Genomic DNA, 19,041 nt, shown 5'->3' with positions numbered 1-19,041 from the left:
ACTCTTAGTTTCTAGTGGTAGGCAAATTATGTAAGAAGATAATACATACATATACCTGTGGACACTGTTCTAGTTTGCTGAGTACTGAGTAGCACAAAAAAGGCAGTCAAAGGAGAGCCAATATTATAGTGTACGGTAAAATCAAAATGCATCAATAATTTTGTGTCTTAATTAAGAAAGACCTAATATTCAGGAAGTATCAAGATTTTGAGTTTGAATTGTTAGTTGAAAGAAGATATTAAGTAACATAACAAGTGTTGTCAAAGTGAAGCTTACATATACCAAAGCCTCAGAGAATGATATTAACATGGTTAAGAACCCTGCCTTCAGCCCTTTGGGACCAGAAATTAGACACTCTGTATGCCCAAAGATCAACAATAATTTTTTTTTAAAATTATCATTGACTTTTTTTTTTTTTTTTTTTTTTGGGACGGAGTTTCGCTCTTGTTACCCAGGCTGGAGTGCAGTGGCGCGATCTCGGCTCACTACAACCTCCGCCTCCTGGGTTCAGGCAACTCTCCTGCCTCAGCCTCCTGAGTAGCTGGGATTACAGGCACGCGCCACCATGCCCAGCTAATTTTTTGTATTTTTAGTAGAGACGGGGTTTCACTGTGTTGACCAGGCTGGTCTCGATCTCTTGACCTTGTGATCCACCCACCTCAGCCTCCCAAAGTGCTGGGATTACAGGCTTGAGCCACCGCGCCCGGCCAACTTTTTTTTTTTAAGAGATAGGTTCTTGCTCTGTTGCCCAGGCTAAAATGTGGTGGTGCAATCATAGCTCACTGTAACTACGAACTCCTGGCTCAAGCAGTCTTCTTGCCTCAGCCTCCCAAGTAGCTATCATTATGGGTGTGAGCCACTGTGCCTGGTCAACACTATTTTTTAAAGCAGTTTTAGGTACACAGCAAAATTGAGCAGAAGTTACAGAGAATAATAAGCTTTTGCATACTAAATGTATAGCAGTTAGATATGTAAACCAGACTGTTTTTTTTTAATCTCATTTATTTCCTGGTATCAATTTATCAATAATCAGAATGGTGCTTGGTGATTCTAGAATTAGGATATAGGGAGTGTATGATCCCAAAGGCTATTTCATCCAGATTGTGATAAAGCTCGGTTAATAACCAGCCCCACAACAGAGAAAACTCCTAATACATGAGTTAATTTTGTATTCTCTAGTTCCAGTGTATCTCTGCTGATTTCCGTTGAGAGAAAATTTAAAACTGAAGAATAAAACTTAGGTTCATTTCGGATAAAACTAGATGATGTTATAATGATGACTGAAGGAAGATATAGAATGTCTTTTTTGGAAATCTGTGAATAAAAGATGGGTGACTAAAGGAGGGAAAAGAAGGGAGAAGTAACAAAGAATGGATAAAATGGTTCTATTTTCGATTCAATAAGTTTTTTTAAGATTATTTTTTAAATTTCTTTTTTCCTATTGTAGTGGAAATATTCTCCTTGAGTTGGGGAAGAATAGGTATACTTTATCTGGCATCTAAATTGATAATGAAATGTTTTACATGAGGTTTTAATATTTTTGCTTCTAGCTCTAAGCCAGAACAGAGGACTCCAAAATCCATTTCCTCAACAGATGCAAAATAATAGTAGAATTACTGTTTTTGATGAAAACACTGATGAGACTTCTAGAGAAGAGTTGTCTAAGCCTACAGTCCAGCCATGGACAGCACCCCCCGTGCCCAGGGCCAAAGAAAATGAGCTGCAAGCAGGCCCCTGGAACACAGGCAGGCCCTTGGAACACAGGGTAAGAACTCTTAGATTCAATGTTTTGCCAACACAACAGAGACTTCACATTTAGAGTAAAGGAGTATTTTTTTTTTTTTTTTGAGACGGAGTTTCACTCATGTTACCCAGGCTGGAGTGCAATGGCGCGATCTCGGCTCACTGCAACCTCCGCCTCCTGGGTTCAGGCAATTCTCCTGCCTCAGCCTCCTGGGTAGCTGGGATTACAGGCATACGCCACCATGCCCAGCTAATTTTTTGTATTTTAGTAGAGACGGGGTTTCACCATGTTGACCAGGATGGTCTCGATCTCTTGACCTCGTGATCCACCCACCTCGGCCTCCCAAAGTGCTGGGATTACAGGCTTGAGCCACCGCGCCCGGCGTAAAGGAGTATTTTTACCATCTCTTTTAATTCTTCTTGTATAATTAGGCATGGTCTACATATGCTGTCTCAGAACATAGAACTATGGTAATTTTAGTTTTCTTCTTCATCTCCAGCCTCGTGGCAATACAGCTTCGCTGATAGCTGTACCTACTATGCTTCCCAGTTTTACGCCATATGTGGAAGAGACTGCACAACAGCCAGTAATGTAAGTGTGGTTTTTGGGTATTTTGAAGTGGGAATTATTAAGGGTGGGCAGAGGCACCTGTCCTAGTTCCCAAAGGTATTTTCTTTGTGAAGATGAAAGTAACCAGGCCAGGCACAGTAGCTCACACCTGTAATCCCAGCACTTTGGAAAGGTAAGGCAGGAGGATCCCTTGAGCCTTGGTGTTCAGGACCAGCCTGAGCAACCTAGTGAGACCCTGTCTCTTATTTATTTAAAAAAAGTATCCAGACGAGTTTTGTATATCTTTTATGTTTGTATTCCTTTGAGTATGTTAGGATCAAAAGTCCATTTGTTAATATTTTTATTAAGGAATGAACTTATTAATTAGGTTTATATTTTCATTACTGAACATTGCTTTAGGAAAATTAATGGTAGCTATTGTGGAAGATAGATTGAACATAGATAAATAAGCTATTGAAATAGTTCAAGCAAGGATATTAAGGGGGGTATTTGGGCAAGTCAGTGGTAACGGAAGGGGAAGGGAAGGTGGATGGCAGAGGCTTCAGTGGTAAAGTTAGAAAACTTATCTGATGGGATAATGGGGAGGTAGGAAAGATAATGTGATTTAAATGAGATATTCTCCTTTTGTCTTTGATAGTAATGAGAAATTATGATAGCTTTCCCTCTTACCCTGCTTTTTCCTTCTGGACATCATTTTCCCCTTTCTTTCTAATCCTTAGCATTTCTGTTTTTAAGAAAAAGTACAGTAACTGGTGGTTAAATAAACAAGCCAGCTTGAGATTTAGTCTAAAGCTTAACATTGCATAGTTCTAATACTAGGTTGAATTCCGTCCCAGTGCAAGAGTTACCTCATAACTAATTTATAGTTCCCACTACATGCTAGGAAAGCAAAAATAATAATTAAGTTTTTGAGCAAAAATTCTGCCTAATTGCCCAAGACAATAGGAAGGCTATTCTGTTTTGTTTTTGTTTTTTTGAGACAGAGTCTTGCTCTGTTGACAGCAGGCTAGAGTGCAGTGGCACCATCTCGGCTCTCTGCAACCTTGACCTCCTGGTTCAATAGGCATGGCAGCTCACGCTTACCATCCCAGCACTTTGGGAGGCCATAGCAGGAGAATCACTCGAGGCCAAGAGTTCAAGACCAGCCTTGGCAACATAGCAAAAATGTGTCCCTACAAAACAATGTTTTTAATTAGCTGGGCATGGTGGCAGGTGCTTGTAGTCCTAACTACTCAAGTGACTGAAGCTGGAGGATCACTTGAGCACAGGAGTTTGGAGCTGCAGTGAGCTATGATCTTGCCACAGCACTTTGGCCTAGGCAACAGGGCAAGACCTTATCTCTAAAAAATAAATCAATAAATAAATTATAATAATAAAGAAAAATCAGTTTGGCATGGTGGCTCATGCCTGTAATTTCAGCACTTTGTATGCTGAGGTGCAAGAATTGCTTGAGCCTAGGAATTCAAGACCAGCCTGTGCAACACAGGGAGACCCTATCTCCACAAAAAATTTAAAATTTAGCCAAGTGTGGTGGCTTGCACCTGTGGTCTCAGCTATTTAGGAGACTAAAATCACTTGAGCCCAGGAGTTTGTGGCTGCAGTGAGCCATGACTGCATCACTGCACTCCAGCTTGGGTACAGAGTGAGACCTTGTCTCAAAATAAATAAAATAAAAAAGAAAATCCTATGAGCCTTTATAGAAACCAACAACATACATTTATAGATATCTGGCTTTTCAAATGATTCAAGTCATTTTGTAGAAATATGACATGTCGCCGGGCGTGGTGGCTCACGCCTGTAATCCCAGCACTTTGGGAGGCTGAGGCGGGTGGATCACGAGGTCAAGAGATCGAGACCATCCTGGTCAACATGGTGAAACCCCGTCTCTACCAAAAATACAAAAAATCAGCTGGGCATGGTGGCGCGTGCCTGTAATCCCAGCGACTCAGGAGGCTGGGGCAGGAGAATTGCCTGAACCCAGGAGGCGGAGGTTGCGGTGAGCCGAGATCGCGCCATTGCACTCCAGCCTGGGCAACAAGAGTGAAACTCCGTCTCAAAAAAAAAAAAAAAGAAATATGACATGTTAAAATTAATACGGTATAGGAAATATTTAAACTTTTCTTGTTGTTATGGGTTTACAGTGCACATCTGATCATATCATTTCCCTGATTGAAAAGAATCCCTTGTCATCTCCCCATAACCTTTGGGATGAAATTCAAATTCCACATTTATTATAAGACCCTTCATGATTTTGGCTCTACCAGTGTCTCCTGTTTTCCCCTCATACTTGTGTTCACACTAGACTGTATGTTCCTGAACTTGTCTAGACTAGCCTCTTGGCTATCCTCACTCTTCTTCCCCTACCTGACTAATTCTTACCCTTCCTTTAAGATTCTGCTCAGATGTTATCCCTTCCAGGAAACCTTTTGTGAAGCATTTCTGTCATCCATTATCCATCCACACCATGCCCCCACTTTCTGCCTTAGCTTTACTACATGCCCTGTGTCACTGTGTTTACCTTCTGTCATAGCCTTTCTTGTTTCTGGAGTGTAAGCTTCTACTAGAGTGTGAGCTTCTTTTCGCCAGGGACTATATCTTCTAATTCTTTATTCTAGTACCTGGCATGGAATAGGTATTAAATCAATGTTTATTGATTGAACAGTTAGATGTATGGAGTTAGAAAATGAAGTACTTCTGGAAATATGTCTTGTATAATTCAATTGTAGAGATCATTTAAATAGTAAGAATTACCTGGATGTGAAGATGTGTTTTAATTTCCTTATTACTTTTTTAATCACCTTTTATTTTCCAGTAATAGAAAAGGTGCAAAGATAATACAGAAAGTTTCTGTATACCCTTTACCCAATTTCCCCTAATATTAACATTTTACATAGCCATGGTTAAAACTGAGAAATTGACCTGGGTGTAATAGTATTAGCTAAACTAATAGCTAATAGTTTTTCCACTTAAATTTATTTTTTCTATTTCTGATGTCAGCCCACAATATCATATTGCATTTAGTAAACTCAATTTTCATTGCCCTTAATTCCTCAACATTTTAAATATAAATTTAAAAAGTAATTCATTATATTCCAATCCAAATTGAAATCTTGCTTCATCTAAAAAGGTTTCTCCTTAGTTTAAGATTAATATAATGTCAATTCATTCTGTATAGCTGTTTCAGTTTAGGAAATATAAAGTGCTTCCAAGGAAATGTTATCAAACAGAAAACTATTGTGGGGTTGTTGTTAGTGTTTTTTGTTTGTTTGTTTGTTTGTTTGTTTTGCACTATTAATGAAGTAGCTACAACAGGTTTTCTAACTGCAAAATTATGTAACCAGTTTCTCAATCATAGGTATTTAGAAGCAGATCCAGGTCTAGAACCCAAGTTTTCTGACTGTCAGTTCTTTTCAACTATATGTCCTTTGTAATATGCTCTTTCTCCTACATAAAGCTTCTAATCTTTTAATCTTGTGGACAGACTGTGTTGTGTAAGTAACAGTCACTGAAAACAAACTAAGATATGACTACAAAACAATGAACAGGTCTTGTGTGAACTGGTGACTTCTTTTTACCTTTTTAATGGTCTTTTTCCCCCTTCTTTTCCATTTTCCCTATGTCGCTATTCCTCTATACTTTTGGTTTCCAGCCTTACCTGTATATTTAGAGTTACTTGGAAAGCTTGGGCTTTTTTGTTTTGTAAGGAAAGCTTGTTTTTTAAAGCTTTTTTCCTTAAACAAACGAAAAAACCCCAACTCATTGAAATATAATTCCATGGCTTTTAGTATGTTCACAGAGTCATGCAACCCTTATCACAGTCAATTTTAGAGCATTTTCATCACTCCAAAAAGAACCTTGTACCAATACCAGAAAGACTCCATTCCCCACCATTACACTAATCCCCACCCTAGCAATCAATTGTTTTTTGCCTCTATAGATAATTTGCTAATTCTAGACAGCTCATATCAATAAGATCATATACTATATGGTCTTTGTTTGTTGTTGTCGGGTTTTTTTTTGTTTTTTTTGTTTTTTTTTTTTTGAGGCAGAGTCTGACTCTGTCACCCAGGCTGGAGTGCACTGGCGCAGTCTCTGCTCACTGCAAATATCCTGGGTTCAAGCAATTATCCTGTCTCAGCCTCCCAAGTAGCTGGGACTACAGCCATGTACCACCACTCCCAGCTAAATTCTGTATTCTCAGTAAAGACAGGCTTTTGCCATGTTGGCCAGGCTGGTCTCAAACTCCTGACCTCAAGTGATTTGCCCACTTCAGCTTCCCAGACTGCTGGAATTATAGGCGTGAGCCACTGCGCCTGGGTAATATATGGTCTTTTCTAACTGGTTTCTTTCACTAAGGGTAATGTTTTCAAGGTTCATCCATGTTGTGATATGTATCAGTATTTCATTCTTTTTATTGCCAAGTAATATTCCATTGTGTGTATACACAACATTTTATTTAACCGTTCATCAGTTGATAGAAATTTTAGTTGTTTTCATTTTTTGGCTATTATAAATAAAGCTGCTGTGAATACTGTGTATACATTTTTATGTGGACATGTGTTTTCATTTTTCTTGGGCATATACCTAGGAAAGGAATTGCTGGATCATGTGATAACTCCATGTTTAATATTTTGAGGAATTGTCAAATTGGTTTCCAAGGATCTGCACCATTTTACATTCCCATAATAATGTATGAGTACTCCAGTTCCTTCCCAACACTTGTTATTGTGCCTTTTTGGTTATTGTCATTCTAACAGATGTGAAGTGATAGCTTGCTGGTTTTGATTGCATTTTCCTAATGACTAATGATGTTAAGCCTATTTTCATAAGTTTATTGGTCTTCTGTATACCTTCTTTGGAGAAATGTCTGTTTAAATCCTTCGCCTAATTTTCCTTTGGGTTATGATAGTTTCTCCTTAGCTGTAGGGCATATGTTCCAAGACCTCTAGTGGAGGCTCAAAACTTGATAGTACCAAACCCTTTATATAGTATGTTTTATCTTATAGATGTACTGTGGCCATAAGTTTCACAGTTTGAGGTGTGACAGCAAAACTAAGTTTATTTTTCCTTCTTCACAATTTCACAGATAGAAGATTCATTCTTACTGTAAATCTTGTCAACTTCAGCATATATATATTTTTTCAAATGAAAATTGAGGCTGGGTGTGGTGGCTTATGAGTGTAATCTCAGCACTTTGGCTTTGGGAGGCTGGGACAGGAGGATTGCTGTAGGCCAGGAGTTTAAGACCAGCCTGAGCAATATAGTAAGACCCCATCTCTACTAAAAATAAAAATAAACTGGCTGGGCATAGTGGCAAATGCCTGTGGGGTTTCAGTTACCATGGAGGCTGAAGCGGGAGGATTGTTTGTGCCCAGGAGTCCACAGCTGCAGTGAACCAGGGTCACGCCACTGTCCTCGAACCTGGGGAACAGATCCAGATCCTGTCTCTAAAACTAAAAAAATAGTAAAATAAAAGTTAAAAACTTTCACCTTTGGCATATCCAAATCACCAGCATCACTACTCTTGTGCTTTGGGCCATTATTAAGTATAACAAGGGTTACTGGAACATAAGAACTGCAGTGCTGGAACAGCTGATCTGATGAGTCAGCTACTTAGTGACTATTATGTGGATGGTGAACAAAAGGATGATTCACATCATAGATGGAACAAAATGGGAATATATGGGATTTCGTCAGGATAGTCAGAATGGCTTATAATTTGTTTTTTGTTTTTGTTTTTTTGTTTGTTTGTTTGTTTGTTTTTTGACATTGAGTCTCTGTTGCCCAGGCTAGAATGCAGTGGTGCCATCATGGCTTATTGCAACTTCAGCCTCCCGGGTTCAACCGATTGTTGTGCCTCAGCCTCCCAAGTAGCTGGGATTACAGGTGCTTGTCACCACTCCCAGCTAATTTTTGTGTTTTTAGTAGAAATGGGGTTTTGTCATATTGCTCAGGCTGGTCTGGAACTCTTGGGCTCAAGTGATCCACTCAACTCATCATCCCAAAGTGCTGGGATTATATGTGTGAGCCACTGTGCCTGGCCAGAATTACTTGAAATTTAAAACTGATGGAATTATTTTTGGAATTTTTCACTTAATATTTTTGGACCACCATTGACCATAGGTAACTGAAACTGCTGAAAGCGAAACCATGAGTAACGGGAAACTACTCTGTTTTTTTTATTGTTGAATTGTAGGAGTTCTTTATTCTAGATACAAGTTCTTATCAGATAAATGATTTGCAAATATTTTCTCCCATTCTGGGTTGTCTTTTCATTTTCTCAGTGATCTCTTTCGAAGACCAAAAGTTATTTAAAATTTTGATGAAATGCAATATATCTTTTTTAAAATTTGTCCCTGTGCTTTTTGGTATTAGATCTAAGAAGGCTCTGACTAATCCAGTGTCATGAAAACTTACTTCTATACATTTTCTTCTAGGAACTTTATGGTTTTAGCCCTTATATTTAGGTCTATGATCCATTCTTAGCTAATTTTTGTATAAGGAAGGAATCCAAATTCATTTTTCTGCATGTGGATATCCAGTGATCCCAAAGACTACTTTTTTGCCATTGAATGGTCTTGGGACTCTTGTTGAAATATCAGTTGACCAAAATGTATGAATTTATTTCTAGACTGTTAATTCTATTCCACTGATCTGTTGGTCTGTCTTTATGTCAATACCATACAATCTTTTTTTCCCCCCTACACAATCTTGATTCTTGCAGATTTGTAGTAACTTTTGAAGTTGGGAAGTATGAATCCAACTTTGTTCCTCTTTTTAAAGATTGTTTGACTATTCTGATTCTCTTATAATTTCATATAAATTTTAAGATTATCCTGTCAGTTTCTGCAGAAAAGCCAGCTGAAATTTTGATAGGGATTCTGTTGAATCTGTAGGTTCATTTAAGGACTCCTAAAAATATTAAGTCTTCTGGTCCATGAACATGGAATGTCTTTCCATTTATGTATATCTTTAAATTCTTTCAACATTTTGTAGGTTTCAGAGTACAAGTTTTGCCCTTTTTTTTTTTTTAATAGACTTTATTTTTTAGGGCAGTGATAGGTTTGCAGAAAAATAGAGTAGAAAGTATGGAGGGTTCTTATATACCCCCTCCCCACCCCTCAACCCTATGGACAGTCTTTTCTACTAACATCATGTATGAGTGTGGTACATTTGTTACAATTAATGAAGCAATATTGATACATTATTATTGATTAAAATTCTTTGTTTACATGAGGATTCACTTTAATGTGTTTTATAGTTCTGTGGTTTTTTAAAATTGTATAATGTTATATATCCATCATTACGCAGTGTCATATAGAATAGTTTCACTGTCCCAAAAATCCCATGTGCTTGGTTTGTTTGTGTCTCTCTCTCTCTCTCTCTCTCTCTCTCTCTCTCTCTCTCTCCCCCCCCTTCCTCCCTCCCTCCCCACACACAGACACACACCCCTCTCCACCAAAATCCCTGGGAACCATTGATCTCTTGATTGTCTTTATAGTTCTACTCTTTCCAGAAAGTCATATAGTTGGAACCATAGTATAGGTAGCCTTTTCAGACTGGCTCCTTCCACTTAATGGTAAGGTTCTCTTCTTCTGGCACAGTACCTCATTTATTTATGGTTCTGAATGATATTTCATTGTATATGTGTGCCATGATTTGTTCATTCATCTGCAGGAGGTCATTTTGGTGACTTCCAAGTTTTAGCAGTTATGAATAAGGTTACTGTAGACATTCACGTGCAGGTTTTTTTGTTTGTTTTAAATAGAGAGTCTTATTCTTTCATCCATGCTGGAGTGCAGTGGCACAATCCTGGCTCACTGAAGCCCTGACTCCTGGACTCAGGCAATCCTCCCACCTCGTCCTCCATAGTAGCTGGGACTACAGGTGCATGCAACCGTGGCTGGATAATTTTTTGTTGTTGTTGTAAAGATCAGGTTTCACTGTGTTGCCAACCCCAGTCTGGAGCTCCTGGGATCAAGTGATCCTCCTGCCTTAGCCTCCCAAAGTGCTGGGATTACAGGCATAAGCCACCACTCCCAACCAGGTTTTTATGCAGACATAAGTTTTCAACTAATTTGGCTGGATTGTATAATGAGACTAATTTTAGCTTTGTGGGAAAGTGCCAGATTATCTTTCAAAGTAGCTATACTGCTTTGCATTCCTACCACCAGTGAATGAGAGCTTCTGTTGTTCCACATCCTTGGCAGTGTTCAGTGTTGTCAATATTTTAGATTTTTTTTTTTTTTTTGAGACGGAGTTTTGCTCTTGTTACCCAGGCTGGAGTGCAATGGCGCGATCTCGGCTCACCGCAACCTCCGCCTCCCGGGTTCAGGCAATTCTCCTGCCTCAGCCTCCTGAGTCGCTGGGATTACAGGCACATGCCACCATGCCCAGCTAATTTTTTGTATTTTTAGTAGAGACGGGGTTTCACCATGTTGACCAGGATGGTCTCGATCTCTTGACCTCGTGATCCACCCGCCTCGGCCTCCCACAGTGCTGGGATTACAGGCTTGAGCCACCGCGCCCGGCCAATATTTTAGATTTTAACCCTTCTATAGTTGGGCAGCAGTATCTTATTGTTTTAATTTGCAGTTCCTTAATGACATATGGGAAGCATCTTTTCATATGCTTATTACCATCTATATATCTTTTTTTTTTTTTTTTTTTTTTTTTTTTTTTCCTTAGAGACAGTGTCTCACCCTGTTGCCTAGGCTGGGCTCAAACAGCCCTCCTGCCTTATCCTCCCTGATAGCTGTAACTACAGGTGCATGTCACCATGTCTGGCTAATTTTTTTTTTTTTTAAGACAGGGTCTCACTATATTGCCCAGGGTGGTCTTGTAACTCCTGGCCTCAAGTGATCCTCCTGCCTCAGCCTCCCATAGTGCTGAAATTACAGGCCACTGTGCCCAACCTCCATCTATATGTCTTCGCCCACTTCCTAATTTTAAATTTATTATGAAGTATTTTACTATTTTTGAAGCTGTGAAAAATAGAATTGTTTTCTTAATTTCATTTTCTTTTTTCACTTTTTTTACATGCTGCTTTGAGATGAGATTAATTTTCTTTTCAGATTGTTCATTGCAAATGGATAAAATACATTGATTTTGTATACTGATCTTGGATTCTTTGACTTTGATGAACTCATTTGTTATCTAAGACCTACCTTCTACAAAGAGAGATAGTTTTGCTTCTTCCTTTCCCATCTGGACTCCTTTTATTTGTTTCTCTTGCCTAATTGCCTTGGCTAGAACTTCTAGTACAATGTTGAATAGAAGTGACAAGAATGGACATCCTTGTCTAGTTCCTAATCTTAGGGGGATAGTATCTAGCCTTTCACTGTGAATTACGATGTTAGTGTGAGTTTTTCACAGAAGTCCTATAGCAGGTTGAGCAAGTTGGGGAAATTTTTAAGCGTGTAAATTCTTGGACCCTACCATTACAGTTTCTGATTCACTGAGTCTGGGAAGGACCAGTACCTTTACTTGTACAAAGGTATATAAGAAAATAAAAGGTATGAGGCCGGGCATGGTGGCTCACACCTGCAATCCCAGCACTCTGGGGGGCCGAGGCGGGCAGATCGCCTGAGGTTGGCAGTTCAAGAACAGCCTGACCAACATGGTGAAACCCTGTCTTTATAAAAAATAAAAATAAAATAATTAAAAGAAAATAAAAGGTATATGTTATTCTGATCCACAGGGTTGAAAATACCTGCTATATCATGGTTGTATCTTATACTTCGTTCTTTTATTTTATTTTATTTTTTTTTTTTTTGAGATGGAGTTTCGCTCTTGTTACCCAGGCTGGAGTGCAATGGCGCGATCTCGGCTCACCGCAACCTCTGCCTCCTGGGTTCAGGCAATTCTCCTGCCCCAGCCTCCTGAGTCGCTGGGATTACAGGCACGCGCCACCATGCCCAGCTAATTTTTTGTAGTTTTAGTAGAGACGGGGTTTCACCATGTTGACCAGGATGGTCTCGATCTCTTGACCTCGTGATCCACCCGCCTCGGCCTCCCAAAGTGCTGGGATTACAGGCTTGAGCCACCGCGCCCGGCCTACTTCGTTCTTTTAAAATCTATGCTACCACTCTCATTCTTCTCCCTCAACTGAGCACCTTGGACTTAATAGTATCAGGTTCCTAATGCTAAGCTAATTCTTTCAGACACCAAAACATGAAAAAATGGGTTGTATTGCATAGGTTAACTTCCTTTTATATACTGGGTATGATTAGAATATGGTATTAAGATTTATTTTCACTTATAAGTAATATAAACTACTTGATGATCCCACTTATGGCTAATTTCCTTCCTTATAGCAGAGGTGGTACTCAGAGAATAATAATATTTTACTTTTTTTAAAATTTCAATAGGTTTTTTGGGAACAGGTGGTGTTTGGTTGCATGAATAAGTTATTTGGCGGTGATTTTGGAAATTTTGGGTGCACCCATCACCCAAGCAGTTTACACTGTATGCGATGTGTAGTCTTCTAACCCTCACTCCCCCCACCCTTTTCCCCAAGTCCTCAAAGTCCATTGTATCATTTTTATGCTTTTTTGTCCTTAGAGCTTAGCTCCCACTTACAAGTGTGAACATATGATGTTTGGTTTTCCATTCCTCAGTTACGTCACTTAGAATAATGCTCTCCAGGCCAGGAGTGGTGGCTCACACCTGTAATCTCAGTACTTAGGGAGGCTGAGGTGGGTGGATAACCTTAGGTTGGGAGCTCCAGACCAGCCTGAGCAACATGGAGAGACCCCAGCTCTATTAAAAATACAAAATTAGCCAGGCGTGGTGGCACATGTCTGTAATCCCAGCTATTCAGGAGGCTAAGGCAGGAGAATCGCTTGAACCTGGGAGGCAGAAGTTGTGGTGAGCTGATATTGTACCATTGCTCTCCAGCCTGAGCAACAAGAGCTAACCCCCATCAAAAAAAAAAAAAAAAAAAAAAAAAAGATGGTCTCCAATTCCATCTAGGTTGCTTTAAATGCCATTATTTTGTTCCTTTTTGTGATGAGTAGTATTCCGTGGTAGCTAATATACCACATTTTCTTTACCCACTCGTTGATTAATGGGCACTTGGGGCCGGGTGCGGTGGCTCACGCCTGTAATCCCAGCACTTTGGGAGGCCGAGGTGGGTGGATCACAAGGTCAAGAGATCGAGACCATCCTGGTCAACATGGTGAAACCCCGTCTCTACTAAAAATACAAAAAATCAGCTGGGCATGGTGGTGCGTGCCTGTAATCCCAGCTACTCAGGAGGCTGAGGCAGGAGAATTGCCTGAACCCGGGAGGCGGAGGTTGCGGTGAGCCGAGATCGCGCCATTGCACTCCAGCCTGGGTAACAAGAGCGAAACTCCGTCTCAAAAATAAAATTAAAAAAAAAAAAAAAAAAAAATGGACACTTGGGCTGGTTCCATATTTTTGCAGTTGTGAATTGTGCTGCTATAAACATGCGTGTGCAAGTACCTTTTTCATATAATGACCTATTTTCCTCTGGGTAGATTCCCAGGAGTGGGATTGCTGGATCAAATGGATCTACTTTTAGTTCCTTAAGGTTTCTCCACACTGTTTTCCATAGTGGCTGTACAAGTTTACATTCCCCCCAACAATGTAAAAGTGTTCCTGTTTCACCACATCCACACCAACATCTGTTTTTTTATTTTTTTGATTATGGCCGTTCTTACAGGAGTAGGGGGGAATCGCATTGTGGTTTTGATTTGTATTTCCCTGATAATTAGTGATGTTGAACATTTCATACGCTTGTTGGCCATTTGTATATCTTCTTTTAAGAATTGTCTATTCATGTCCTTAGCCCACTTTTTGATGGGGTTGTTTTGTTTTTTTCTTGCTGATTTGTTTGAGTTCCTTGTAGATTCTAGGTATTAGTCCTTTGCTGGATGCATAGATTGCGAAGATTTTCTCCCACTCTGTGGGCTGTATGTTTACTCTTCTGATTATTTCTTGCTGTGCAGAAGCTTTTTAGCTTAGTTTAGTCCCATCTAATTATCTTTGTTTTTGTTGCATTTGTTTTTGGGTTCTTGGTTATGAAGTCTTTGCCTAAGCCAATGTCTAGAAGGGTTTTTCCGATGTTATCTTCAAGAATTTTTATGGTTTCAGGTCCTAGATTTAAGTCTTTGATCCACCTTGAGTTGATTTTTGTATAAGGTGAGAGAGGGGGATCCAATTTTATTCTCCTACATGTGGTTAGCCAATTACCCCAGCACCATTTGTTGAATAGGGTATCTTTCCCCACTGTATGTTTTTGTTTGCTTTGTCAAAGATCAGTTGACTGTAAGTATTTGGCTTTATTTCTGGGTTCTCTATTTTGTTCTATTGGTCTGTATGCCAGTTTTTATACCAGTATCAAGCTGTTTTGGTGACTATGGCCTTAGAGTGTAGTTTGAGGTCAGGTAATGTAATGCCTCCCAATTTACAGAACATAATTATTGATAGCCCTTGTAAATTATTTTTAGCTTCTTTTATTACTCTTACTGATTTTTAAATTTTGACCTGTATGAATAATAGTAATTTTGCTTCCTTAGGACACCATGTAAAATTGAACCTAGTATAAACCACGTCCTAAGCACAAGAAAGCCTGGAAAGGAAGAAGGAGATCCTCTGCAAAGGGTTCAGAGCCATCAGCAAGCATCTGAGAAGAAAGAGAAAATGATGTATTGTAAGGAGAAGATTTATGCAGGAGTGGGGGAATTCTCCTTTGAAGAAATCCGGGCTGAAGTTTTCCGGAAGAAATTAAAAGAGAAAAGGGAAGGTATGTGTAATTCAAGTTTATGAAAAAGACTTAACCTAGTTGTGGAAAGATTGAGCTGATCTATTAAGTCTAAGGAAAACTAACCTTATAGTTTGCACCTTTATGTGATATGTCTATGGTTGTACAGTTTCTTTTTGTGTATTAGTCTAACTCCTATTGCTGCCTTCTATGAACATTCCTTGTGGTGTGGGGGCACTGAGTATGTTTAGAAGTAAAGGAAGAAGTTCTGAACAATGTATATTCACCAATACCATAAGCAGGCAGCTATGATCCCTGACATGTATATATATGCATTCCATGCATCCCCATTAACTACTTTTTCTAATGTTGTTGCTTGAAATATTTCACTTTACCTTTGATACTTTGCCTGAAATTTCTCCAAGGGCTTATTTAGATGAAGATGCTTGGTCACACTGCAATGTTTTAGATCACAGATAATTCATATTGTTGCTTAAATACATTATATTTCTAAATTAAAGGAAAAGATTTACTAAAAATTGAGATATGGGGGATTTTTGGGAAATAGGAAGCAGCTCTGATTCTGGATCTTGGAGTACTTGGAGGCAAGAGATAGGGCAGAATGGGCTGGAAAGTAGGGAAGTAAGTCATATGGGGCTTAACACAGGAGAAGGTGAAGGAGAATAAAGAAGCGTACAGAAACTGAGGTAGGGGAGTGTCCACTTCTTCAATTTAGACATTTTTATTAGGATATATAAGAACAAAGTAATGTTTCTTTTATACATGGATATCCAGAATAACCTACTAATAGAGCTCAGCTCTCTTATAGGATGTGGTGTTTGTGGGGTTAGCTAGGAAACTTAACTGTCACTTATACTTTGAGGAGCAATCTTTTCTGAGTTCCAGGTGACAAGCTGGAAGCAAACTTTGGTAAAGCAGACTGTTAGTAAGTTTGGAATTGCCATCATTGTTACACTAAGTAGTGTCATCCAAGATTGTCAGAAGTGCTCTGGGTTCAAATAATATATTCAAAATGGAACCTGTATGTCTAGGTAGGGAGAGGGATGGTTGCAAAGCAAATAGGCTAGGAGGATGGCCAAATACGAACTAGAAAAGGAACTAGGTATCAAGATAAAAACTGTTTCCAAAGGGAGAAGTCTGGTCTGTATCAGGTATATAGAAGGAAAATGAAGGTCCATTGTAAGATGGGCACAGTGGCTCATGCCTATAATCCCAGCACTTTGGGAGGCCAAGATGAGTGGATTGCTTGAGCCCAGGAGCTTGAGACTATTCTGGGCAACATGGTGAGTTCCCCATCTTTATGAGAAAAAGAGAAAGTACATTTTGTTTTCAGCTAGCCAAAGAAGGACCTATTCTAGATTAGATGGGATATAAGGAGACATTGACCTCAGATAATTTTTTAATATTCATTTCTATTGTGTTTTTTATTTTAGTTTTTTTAAAATAGAGAGCCAGAGTCTCCCTGTGTTGCCCAGGCGGGTCTCAAACGCCTGGGCTCAAGCCATTCTGCCCCTTTGGCCTTTCAAAATGCTGGGATTATAGGTGTAAACCATCATGCCAGACTTATTTCTAAGCTGGTCTCTGAATCCATTTCATGAACTTGTATAAATTCCCATCTGTGTAAAAGTTTGTACCCTTATATAAATCCTCATTTCAATAAATGTGGTTTCTAGTTACTGTCAAAAACTGGCTTCAAAGACTTGCTAACTACTTACTCTCAGGGAAGAATACAAGAGGAATCCACAATCAGGGCCTACACAAAGGTTGTTCTTTCTTTGCATTGGACTTCCAAGTCATTTTTTCCACCTTCTTTCGAAAACTCTGGCTTCTTTCAGATTTCTGTCCTCTAATCTTGTTTTTTTTTTTATCTCCTGAGTCGCCTTAGTGGACTCACCTCACACTTTTCAGTCACACCCATAATTTATTAATTGACTAATAAGCACATGGCTCACTATCAACAGTTCTTTACCCTAACCTGCAAAACCCTGCATGGCCAAGCATGGTGGCATGTGCCTTTAGTCTCAGCTACTCAGAAGGGTGAGGCAGGAGGATTGCTTGAGCCCAGAAATTTTTGACCAGCTGGGGCAATATTAGTAAGAACTCATCTCCAAAAACAAACAAAACCCCACATGGCTTAGCCTCTGCCTATCTCTCCAACCCCATCTTTTCCTATTCACCCTTTTACTGTGTCACAACCACACTGGACTTCTTTTGGATTCTTAGACATGGTGGTCTTTTCCTGCTTTAGGGTCTTTGTGCCATCTAGTTTGTTGACTTAGAAGCTTTCTCCAGAATTTTGGTCCCTTATCATTTAGGTTACAGGTTAATAATATCACTTTATCAGAATGATCTTCCCTGATCACTGGTCTTTAGTAGCCCTCCCTTGAGCTCCATCTTCCTACCCAGTCACACATTCTCACATCACACATTTTATTTTTTTTCTAAACACTGATTTTCTTGTGTGTGTGTGTGTGTGTGTGTGTGTGTGTGTTTCCCTAAAATTTGAATGTTAACATCACATAACCAAGGACTTTGTATTATGTGCCACAGAAACCTAAGTACTCAGAGTTGTGCTTGGCACATAGTAGGTATTCAGTTTTTTTTTTTTTTCCTTTTAGTAGAAACCTGTGTTGTTCAAAGGTATTGTATTTTTTTATTGACTGGATAAATAAAAGAATAGAGGCGTGGACCCCAAGTTGAGGATCTTGTTCCACTTAGTTTCATCTGTATTAATAACATATATGTTGAGGATATGAGTTCCAAAGGCAGTTTTTGACAGAATGAGTTACTAAGAGGAATAATACCTCAAGCCCCTTTACTGTTTCTAGCCGAGCTATTGACCAGTGCAGAGAAGAGAGCAGAAATGCAGAAACAGATTGAAGAGATGGAGAAGAAGCTAAAAGAAATCCAAACTACTCAGCAAGAAAGAACAGGTGATCAGGTAATTTTTCTTTTTCTTTTCTTTTTTTTTTTTTGAGATGGAGTCTTGCTCTGTCACCAGGCTGGTGTGCAGTGGTGTGATCTCAGCTCCCTGCAACCTCTGCCTCTCAGGTTCAAGTGATTCTCCTGCCTCAGCCTCCCAAGTAGCTGGGACTACAGGTGCCTGCCACCACGCCCAGCTAATTTTTGTAGTTTTAGTAGAGACGGGGTTTCACAATGTTAGTCAGGATGGAATTTTTCTTTTTTGAATACACAAAACTAACATTTACTGAAACAAACTTAAACATTATAAAAATATAGAAGGTTAAAGTCCTCCCAACCCCCATTTAGAGTTTCTGCTAGTTTGTTGGCTGTTAGTAGCGGGAAAACTGAATGGGAAAGTAATTTAGCAGGTGACTTAAAATGGAATTTGTGGCATGTGAGATAAGTAGTATAGTCTATTGACTTCTTAGTTATACTCTAAACTGTTATTTGGTTAATTCCAGCTTCAGCTTTTTATTCTAGCTATGCTCCATTAAAATGGGATTGCCTAAAAAAATTTAGCATACGCCTGGCACTCTTCAGTTGAGCTCAACAGTACCAGTTTGTAGTAGGAACATAAATTATTGGAAATGACTTTTATGGCATAGTCATTTATATTGTTAGTGGATGTCTCGGGGAAGAGTACAGTAAAGCTAATGTTAGAGCTTGAAAATAGCATTTTCTGGATGGGAAGGATATTGATTTTGTTTATTTAATGCAAACAGCAAGAACAGAAGATGTCTACAAAGGAGACAGCTAAACTGCGAATTGCTTCCGAGTCCCAGGAAATACCAGGAATGACTCTCTCCAGTTCTGTTTGTCGAATAAACTCTTGTGCCAGGTAAGATCACATTGGTGGAAGGGACAATGCATATAGGAGGGCATTTAGAACCAACCTTTGACTCTCTAGTGTCCTGAAGTCTCTGACTTTTACGGTATTGAGACATGGTTTTGTAAGTCTCTATCACAACATAAGCTTTGGTGCTGATGAGGGAGGACAGAGCATTGACTATTTCCC

The 19,041-nt window shown here is 39.3% G+C and overlaps 1 protein-coding gene across 1 annotated transcript in view; it reads left to right on the top strand.

The window, feature by feature from the left end:
* The window catches only part of BUB1B (BUB1 mitotic checkpoint serine/threonine kinase B), a 70,512-nt gene that overhangs the window by 30,351 nt on the left and 21,120 nt on the right, over window positions 1-19,041 (top strand). Inside the window, exons 7-11 of the mRNA XM_032261178.1 lie at window positions 1,551-1,765; window positions 2,244-2,335; window positions 14,857-15,083; window positions 17,891-18,003; window positions 18,749-18,864. Coding sequence (XP_032117069.1) covers window positions 1,551-1,765; window positions 2,244-2,335; window positions 14,857-15,083; window positions 17,891-18,003; window positions 18,749-18,864 — 763 coding nt within the window. The remainder of the gene's footprint in view (window positions 1-1,550; window positions 1,766-2,243; window positions 2,336-14,856; window positions 15,084-17,890; window positions 18,004-18,748; window positions 18,865-19,041) is intronic.

This window comes from Sapajus apella, unplaced genomic scaffold (assembly GCF_009761245.1).
Source record: "Sapajus apella isolate SASKATOON/1434 unplaced genomic scaffold, GSC_monkey_1.0 scaffold122, whole genome shotgun sequence".
NCBI lineage: Eukaryota > Metazoa > Chordata > Mammalia > Primates > Cebidae > Sapajus > Sapajus apella.
This window is presented reverse-complemented; position numbering and strand designations above follow the sequence as displayed.